This window comes from Xenopus tropicalis, chromosome 3 (assembly GCF_000004195.4).
Source record: "Xenopus tropicalis strain Nigerian chromosome 3, UCB_Xtro_10.0, whole genome shotgun sequence".
NCBI classification, from domain to species: Eukaryota; Metazoa; Chordata; class Amphibia; order Anura; family Pipidae; genus Xenopus; species Xenopus tropicalis.
In genome coordinates this window covers 134,096,483-134,105,656 of record NC_030679.2, presented here as the reverse complement: position 1 = coordinate 134,105,656, position 9,174 = coordinate 134,096,483, and the positions used below count along the sequence as shown (strand labels likewise).

The 9,174-nt window shown below is 44.6% G+C and overlaps 1 protein-coding gene across 1 annotated transcript; it reads left to right on the top strand.

Annotated features, from left to right (window-relative positions):
• The first annotated feature begins 3,525 nt into the window (after positions 1-3,525).
• lrrc8e.2 (volume-regulated anion channel subunit LRRC8E gene 2) lies at positions 3,526-8,874 on the top strand. The gene is made up of 2 exons (XM_002935416.5): positions 3,526-4,174; positions 5,948-8,874. Exon 2 carries the CDS (start codon positions 5,950-5,952, stop codon positions 8,287-8,289), a length of 2,340 nt encoding a protein of 779 aa, XP_002935462.1. The 5' UTR covers positions 3,526-4,174; positions 5,948-5,949; the 3' UTR covers positions 8,290-8,874.
• The last annotated feature ends 300 nt before the right edge of the window (positions 8,875-9,174 follow it).

Here is a 9,174-nt window from a genome sequence, read left to right as displayed (position 1 = left end):
AAACAGAATGAATGGGCTGTGAGTGGTATATACAGGGTAAGTGCAATAGAGTGAGAGAAAACAGAATGAATTGGCTGAGTAGTATATACAGGGTAAGTGCAATAGAGTGAGAGAAAACAGAATGAATGGGCTGTGAGTGGTATATACAGGGTAAGTGCAATAGAGTGAGAGAAAACAGAATGAATTGGCTAAGTGGTATATACAGGGTTAGTGCAACAGAGTGAGAGAAAACAGAATGAATGGGCTGAGTGGTATATACAGGGTTAGTGCAATAGAGTGAGAGAAAACAGAATGAATTGGCTGAGTGGTATATACAGGGTTAGTGCAACAGAGTGAGAGAAAACAGAATGAATGGGCTGAGTGGTATATACAGGGTTAGTGCAATAGAGTGAGAGAAAACAGAATGAATTGGCTGAGTGGTATATACAGGGTTAGTGCAATAGAGTGAGAGAAAACAGAATGAATGGGCTGTGAGTGGTATATACAGGGTAAGTGCAATAGAGTGAGAGAAAACAGAATGAATGGGCTGAGTGGTATATACAGGGTAAGTGCAATAGAATGAGAGAAAACAGAATGAATGGGCTGTGAGTGGTATATACAGGGTAAGTGCAATAGAGTGAGAGAAAACAGAATGAATTGGCTGAGTAGTATATACAGGGTTAGTGCAATAGAGTGAGAGAAAACAGAATGAATGGGCTGAGTGGTATATACAGGGTAAGTGCAATAGAGTGAGAGAAAACAGAATGAATTGGCTGAGTAGTATATACAGGGTAAGTGCAACAGAGTGAGAGAAAACAGAATGAATGGGCTGAGTGGTATATACAGGGTTAGTGCAATAGAGTGAGAGAAAACAGAATGAATTGGCTGAGTGGTATATACTGGGTAAGTGCAATAGAGTGAGAGAAAACAGAATGAATTGGCTGAGTGGTATATACAGGGTTAGTGCAATAGAGTGAGAGAAAACAGAATGATGGGCTGAGTGGTATATACAGGGTAAGTGCAATAGAGTGTCGGGATAAAGAATGAATGGGCTGTGAGTGGTATATACAGGGTTAGTGCAATAGAGTGAGAGAAAACAGAATGAATTGGCTGAGTAGTATATACAGGGTTAGTGCAATAGAGTGAGAGAAAACAGAATGAATGGGCTGAGTGGTATATACAGGGTTAGTGCAATAGAGTGAGAGAAAACAGAATGAATTGGCTGAGTGGTATATACAGGGTTAGTGCAATAGAGTGAGAGAAAACAGAATGAATTGGCTGAGTGGTATATACAGGGTTAGTGCAATAGAGTGAGAGAAAACAGAATGAATGGGCTGAGTGGTATATACAGGGTTAGTGCAATAGAGTGAGAGAAAACAGAATGAATTGGCTGAGTGGTATATACAGGGTTAGTGCAATAGAGTGTCGGGATAAAGAATGAATGGGCTGTGAGTGGTATATACAGGGTTAGTGCAATAGAGTGAGAGAAAACAGAATGAATTGGCTAAGTGGTATATACAGGGTTAGTGCAATAGAGTGAGAGAAAACAGAATGAATTGGCTAAGTGGTATATACAGGGTAAGTGCAACAGAGTGAGAGAAAACAGAATGAATGGGCTGAGTGGTATATACAGGGTAAGTGCACTATAATGAATGGGCACTAGGTAAGTGGTACTTATATGCCGTGCACACTAGGACACAGAGGGCACAGTACATGTACATAATGCCTGTGTGCAGTCAGGCCCACTTACTCTAAGGACACAGAGCAGAATGAAGTAGCAGCGAATGAATGCAGATGAGGGAGCGGTGACAAAGCTGAGTATACATGAGGCTGAAGTCACAGCTACGCCTCTGTAATTGAGAAGAGGCAGCTTCAGTAATTATGTGCCCTGAATTATATGAGTCATGGGTGCGTCACACCAGCACACAGGGTGAGGCCCTTCTGGACTAATGGGCAGCTTGCTAGCTCACCTACACTACCGACACTGATAGTATCCGCTTGTTGGGATAGACTGACACCCAGTGGCCTTCATATGAAGTGCATCAGGCACCCTAATGCTGCAGAGAGGCACCAAACCAACATGGTTACTCACTATGGGGAAAAGACTTACAGACTTTTTTTTTTTTTTATGATATCAAGGAATGTCCTTGTGGTCTGGGAAATTTCATAAATTTAGTCTGACTACCAGGGTCTGAGCGGGCAATCAAATATCTGACTGCGGATGGTGTAAAGGCCCCCATACACGGGCCGATAGAAGATGCCGATATCGGTCCCTTGGACCGACTCGGCAGCTAATCGGCCCGTGTATGGGCAGAAACGAGTGGCCTGGCCGACCGATATCTGGCCTGAAATTGGTCAGATATCGATCGGCCAGGTTAGAAAACCCAGTCGGATCGGGGACCGCATCGGCTCGTTGATGCGGTCCCCGAACCGACTGCCCCATTGCCGCAAATGTAATCCGATCGTTTGGCCCCAGGGCCAAATGATCGGATTATTTTTTTTAAAGCCACTTGCTACCCGATATCGCCCACCCATAGGTGGGGATATCGGGTGAAGATCCGCTCACTTGGCGACATTGCCAAGCGAGCGGATCTTATAGTGTATGGGGACCTTAAGGGTTAATGGCAAACAGGAAAGATGTTGCCTGTGAGAAATCTGCCCTGCCTGTGGGTGTCAAATCTCCTTACAGTGTGCCTCTGTGTTTTAGAATAGTATTGTCTATGGCAGGGTATTTTCTGGCATTTAGTAGCCATGACAAGTAGCTCGGTGTGTCTTCCCCCTTAACTACGACCTTTCTCCTCCCAGCCGTCCCTTTACTCATCAGTGTGGCCCGGTGATGCCCAGTCATGGCCGCTAAAGCACTAATGTAAGCAGAGGCCTTTTGGGTATTTACCCCAGCTACAGCAGCCATGGCTAACAAGGGGTCGGAAGTCCAAAATAGCTAAGTAATGTTGGGGTGGCACAATGCCTCAGACGTTTATTGTATACATTTAATCAAAAATGACAACACATGCTATACCCAAAATGATTTCCACGGTTAAATAAAACATTTCCTAATATGGATTTGATTGTATGAGCCTCCACCCAGAATTTCTACTTACAGGTTCCTGCAGAATTGCCCAAGAAATAGGTTAAATGGCCTCATTTATGAAAGATGGGACAATATGCAGATTGCAAATAATTGCCTGATTTTGTATTTTGCTTGCTCCCTGTGCCCTGAGACAAGCTATTTGGACTCCTGTAATGCCATTTGGGGGGACTGTAGACAGATGGGACAATGGGTAACATATGGGCTTCTCCCAGTGTCTGACTGGCCCACCAGGATGCCAGGAAAACTCCCAGTGGGCCCAGGGGTAAGTGGGCCCTCCTGCTCCTGACTATTTGGCCTGTTTCATGGTCATTCCCTATTTCTGAATGAGAAGAAAGAGGAGAAATAGATGGAAGAATAGATGCTAGCATGTAAATAAAAGAGACTAGGAGAATAAAGTGGTTGGGTGAAGAAAGGAGGAAAATAGTTTGGAGAGTGGGTCCATGGTCTAAGGTTTTCTGGTGGGCCCCTGGGGTCCCAGTCCAACACTGGCTTCTCCTGAAGGTCATTCAGGCAGAGAAGGTGCAAGGGTCTGAAGCTTTACCCCTGTCAGAGATGCACAGCTTGCTATGGGGTAAAAAGCCCCATGGTTTGGCCTTAAGGGGCAGGGTTTTAATCTTAACATATGTGGCTACGGAGCTATAAAATGAGCCTGACAGGTTCAGTTGGGTTGAGGTCAGGGCTCTGTGCAGGCCAGTCAAGTTCTGCTGCTCCCATTTCAGCAAGCCCTTTCTGTACAGACCTTACTTTAGGCACAGGGGGGTCATTAAATCAATAAATGGGGGACTCTTAAGCTTTCTATTGAGTGGCAGTGACCAGCCCAGCTAAGTTCGTTGAGCCTGCCCATACCCTGCCAGTAATTGTCTCTCTGGCCCACTAATCCAGCCACGCCTGAAGCTCTACAGATGGGACAGATAGGGATAGACAGCATGGCAGCGCCGAGAGGGACAGCTATGGAGGAATGTGGGAGGTGTGTAATGGGGATATTGCATGGAGCACACGTTGGAACTTGTGAGGCAATGAGAGGGCTGTGCTGCTTCCTTGTTTGCTAATACAGGTACTCGCCCTAATAGGAGCCAGTGAGCAGCGCTGCACATCTCCGGCAAGGTAAGTCCCAACTGAAAGATGCCATATGGGAATATTATTATACAAGCATCCATGTGTTAGTTAGATGTAAGGGTTCCATTGCCTGGAATGTGAGCCATTTTCCGTTCCGAAATGGAATTATATGATTTGTTGAAAGATTTTATGTATATAGAGATACGTGCAAGGCACAATACACCACAAGCTGTCTCTCAGCGTGATTCCCTATGGCTAGAGTAGCACAGAGACTGTCTCTCAGAGTACCATGATTCCCTATGGCTAGAGTAGCACAGAGACTGTCTCTCAGAGTACCATGATTCCCTATGGCTAGAGTAGCACAGAGACTGTCTCTCAGAGTACCATGATTCCCTATGGCTAGAGCAGCACAGAGACTGTCTCTCAGCGTACCATGATTCCCTATGGCTAGAGCAGCACAGAGACTGTCTCTCACTGTACCATGATTCCCTATGGCTAGAGCAGCACAGAGACTGTCTCTCAGCGTACCATGATTCCCTATGGCTAGAGCAGCACAGAGACTGTCTCTCAGCGTACCATGATTCCCTATGGCTAGAGCAGCACAGAGACTGTCTCTCAGCGTACCATGATTCCCTATGGCTAGAGCAGCACAGAGACTGTCTCTCAGTGTACCATGATTCCCTATGGCTAGAGCAGCACAGAGACTGTCTCTCAGTGTACCATGATTCCCTATGGCTAGAGCAGCACAGAGACTGTCTCTCAGCGTACCATGATTCCCTATGGCTAGAGCAGCACAGAGACTGTCTCTCAGCGTACCATGATTCCCTATGGCTAGAGCAGCACAGAGACTGTCTCTCAGCGTACCATGATTCCCTATGGCTAGAGCAGCACAGAGACTGTCTCTCAGCGTACCATGATTCCCTATGGCTAGAGCAGCACAGAGACTGTCTCTCAGCGTACCATGATTCCCTATGGCTAGCGCAGCACAGAGACTGCAAACGGTTCACCCCAAAATTGAACTTATTAGTACTTTTTTTGTTCTTTGACTCCCAGGATTGAAATTTCATCTGCTATGATGTTGCTAAGGCTTATTTGCCCTAGAAACCAGGAAGCTATTGGAAAGTCAACAGAAATGATGACTAGGAGAGGGCCTGAAAAGAAAGATAAATAGGTCCAACTAGGATATAGTGTAGTACACACACACACAAGGGATCGGCAAGCCATCAGGCCCACCAAAGTGGGAACACTGGGGTTTACCTGCAGTTGTATTTTAAAGGGAAACTACACCCCTAGAATGAATACGTAACCACAGACAGTTTATATTATGTTAAGTGACCTATTAAAGAATCTCGCCAAACTGGAATATATATATCTGTCCATTAATTGGCTGATGTGACCTAGCATGTTTGTGTGCACTATGAATCCTATGATCCCAGGGGGCGGCCCTTAATTCTTAAAATAGCAGTTTCCTATTTAGGATTACCCAATAGCACATACTACTAAATTAGTATTGTTTTATCAAAATGGTGTATTTAGATGAAGCAGGGTTTTACTTATGAGCTGTTTATGCAATATATTTTTATAGAGACCTACATTGTTTGGGGGTATAGTGGACTTTTCCAGTACCAGTCGTTTTTGCCCTACGTTTATATGATTAAAAGTACTTTGTCATGTAAACAAGAGAGAGAACTAGCAATAATGGCCATATCAATATGATGCTTTAGATCACAAGCTTGTCTCGCTTTCCCACATCTACCACCAAAATCTCCATTAAACTGCCCCTCGTCCTTCCAATGATTTTTCTCTCCTATGAATTTTCAGGGATGATCTCCGTCAGCGAAGTTGTCTCCCTCGCCGAATCCCAAGCGCATTTCAAGGCGCTGAAACCATGGTGGGACGTTCTCATGGACTATCTCGTCGTAATAATGGTTATGGTCTCCTTCTTTTCGGCCACGCTGCTCATCATCACCGACAAAGTGGTGTGCATGCCAGTAAGCACCAAGAGTGCCCCCACAGGTTTAGAAGCGGCTCAGTCTGTGCGCTCTCTGTCTAACACTGGGCACTCTGGTTACCTGACCAACCTGGATTATCAGCAATACCTGTACGTCAGCGCTGTCTGCTACCAAAATGTAGTGCCTTGGCAATCAAAATACTTCCCTTACTTGGCTCTTGTAACTACGTTGTCTCTCCTTTTCAGCAGCCATTTCTGGTTTAAGTACCCAAAGACATCCTCCAAAATTGACCATTTCCTTTCTATATTAGCCAAGTGCTTTGAATCACCTTGGACCACTAGAGCCCTTGAGGAGACCACTGACCAGCAACCTCACCTTGTCCGGCAAAAGTCTAGCTGTTCCCGTTCGGTGCCGTACACCCCGAGAACACCTCTTTTACGCAAATCTCCATTTTCACTGATACAGACCCCAGTGCCGTCCATTATGGATAAAAAGGAAGAAGAACAGGCCAAGGCGTTGTTTGAAAAAATACGCCATTTCCGCTCCTATATTGAGGATTCTGATATAGTATACAGAGTTTATACAGGCCAAACCGTCATTAAAATGTTGAAGGTTGTTGTAGTGCTTGGCTACACATTTAGCCTCATAGGAACATTCAGCTTCCAGCATATTTGCAAGCCGGCGATACAACCCCTTATGGGTTATACTATTTTTAATTGCACCCACAATTTGGCTTTTATCCTGGAGAAACTGTTGTTGACTTACATTCTCCTTGTGTCTCTATATACGTGCCTATTGGCCTATGCCTTGTTTTGGCTGTGCAGCCATTCGCTGAAGGTATACTCCTTTGAAAAGAAGCAAGGTGGTGCTGAATTAGGAGACATTCCTGACGTCAAAAAGGATTTTGCCTTTCTGCTGCACATGATCGACCACTACGACTCCTTGTATTCGAAAAGATTCTCAGTGTTCCTTTCGGCCGTAAGTGAAGGGAGACTGAGAGAGATGGAATTAAATTCAGAGTGGACAATGGAAAAGCTTGGGGAGTTTGTGACCAAGGACACTCGCGGCAGGCGGGAGTTGCAGCTCTCCATGCTTCCTGCCATACCCAAAGCTGTTTATAATCTGACTGAGGTTGAAGTCCTCAAACTGGAGCTGATCGCCTCAGCGAGGATCTCAGGAGCCGTGTCGAGACTAAGTGCCCTTACTGAGCTCCACCTTATTCACTGCTCCACTAAAATGGATACAGATGCATACTGTTTCCTACAGAATAAGCTGAAGGTGCTTCACATAAGGTTCACTGACTTGGAAGAGATTCCTCCATGGATTTACAACTTAAAGAGTCTTCAAGAGCTCCATCTCTCCGGCAACCTCAACTCGTCAAATAACAAATCGATCCGTCTGAATTCATTGCGGGGCCTTACTCACCTTAGAGCTCTTTCACTCAACAGCAATGTGCAACACCTTCCCTCTGCCATCTTAGATGTGGCTGGACAGCTGTCTAAGCTGAGCATACAAAATGGAGGAACCACGCTTGATGGCCAGACTCAGTTAAAAAGGATGAAACAACTTTTGGAAGTGGAACTGCAGGATTGCCAGATATCAAAAATCCCAGGGGTACTATCCAGTTTGTTAAGCCTCCAATGTATAGATTTATCATCCAACTTATTGAATGTGGTGAATGAAATAGGAACCTTTCAGCGTCTCCGGGGTCTAACTATTTTACGGCTGAACCATAATGCTATTGGTTGCCTACCTCCATCTATTCAACACCTGCATAATCTGGAGGAACTCTCCATCTCCCACAACAGGCTAGAAACCATACCCACGTCTCTCTTTTCTCTTGTAAGACTTAGGAATGTTGACATTAGCCACAACAATATTAAAGTCATTCCTTTAGAAGTAGGGCAGCTGTCACGCCTAGAATGGTTTGCAGTCACTGGTAACCAGATCTCATCGCTGCCCCATGAACTGTGCCGTTGCACTAGACTCCGGTCTCTTAAGGCTGGCTTCAACAATCTTTCAAGTCTTCCCACAGTGTTTAATAAGCTCACTCTCCTTTCTACCCTGGAGCTGGCCGGGAACCATCTCATCTCCTTGCCTGTGGAGATTGCTTCTTGCTCCTTGCTGCTGAAGGGGGGCCTCAATGTAGAAGAGCATGTTCTAAAAGCTTCGCCCTTGGAGATCAAAAGAAAATTCTTGTGCAAAGTGTAAATACCCTTTCTGACTGGCTAACATGGTTGGACACCTTTACTTGGAATTATAACTATCCAGATATGCATTCAAAGCGGGAAGGGGAGGGGGTTTAGATGGCATCTTGATTGTCATCTGAAGTCCTAAATGGTTCACCCCACGAAAACTCTTGTCTTTTTACATTGCCATTGCCCTTATTTTTGCCAAAGTTCCTTATTCCACCGCTCTCCCCTGATCCCTCACACACCAAGGAATAATCAGTGGGGCAACAAGGTGTACCTGCACTGAAGCAATGCACTCTATTCAAGCAATGGGCTAATCTGCAACGGAAATCATTTTGATACATATAGGTATATTTATTGTAATTACTTTGAAACACTCTCATATTTTGGTGTTACTGTTCCTTTAAAGACATATAGTCAAAAACATCAGGAAATTCCTTCTCATGAACGGAGTTGGCTATTAACCAGTGTTAACTTGCCTTGGGCCATTGTACCTTCCCAGGCAAATTTCTACTACTGAAATTTTGTAATTAAGAGATACTTATTTATTCAGTTCATTTATGTGGGTCATTTTAAAATATATTATTGCTGGTATGCTTTTTAAGAACATTGTGAATTATTTATGACTGTGGGAACGGTTTTTAGTTCTGGGTGAATCCAGCGGTAAAGGCTTTCTAATTACACAATTAAAGGGAACACAGAGTCATATACATAGCCCTAACATTCATTAGAATTACAGTTCTCACTCCAAGAACTGGTGCAGACCCCTCAGACACATGCACAAAAAGACCAAAATCTCATAGAAAGTATTCAGCTTCTGTTTGCAGCTAGCCCAACTCCAACACTTATCCAAATTCCTGCTTAGGGCTAGTTCTTAATAAATAGACAGACTATTGTCCATGAC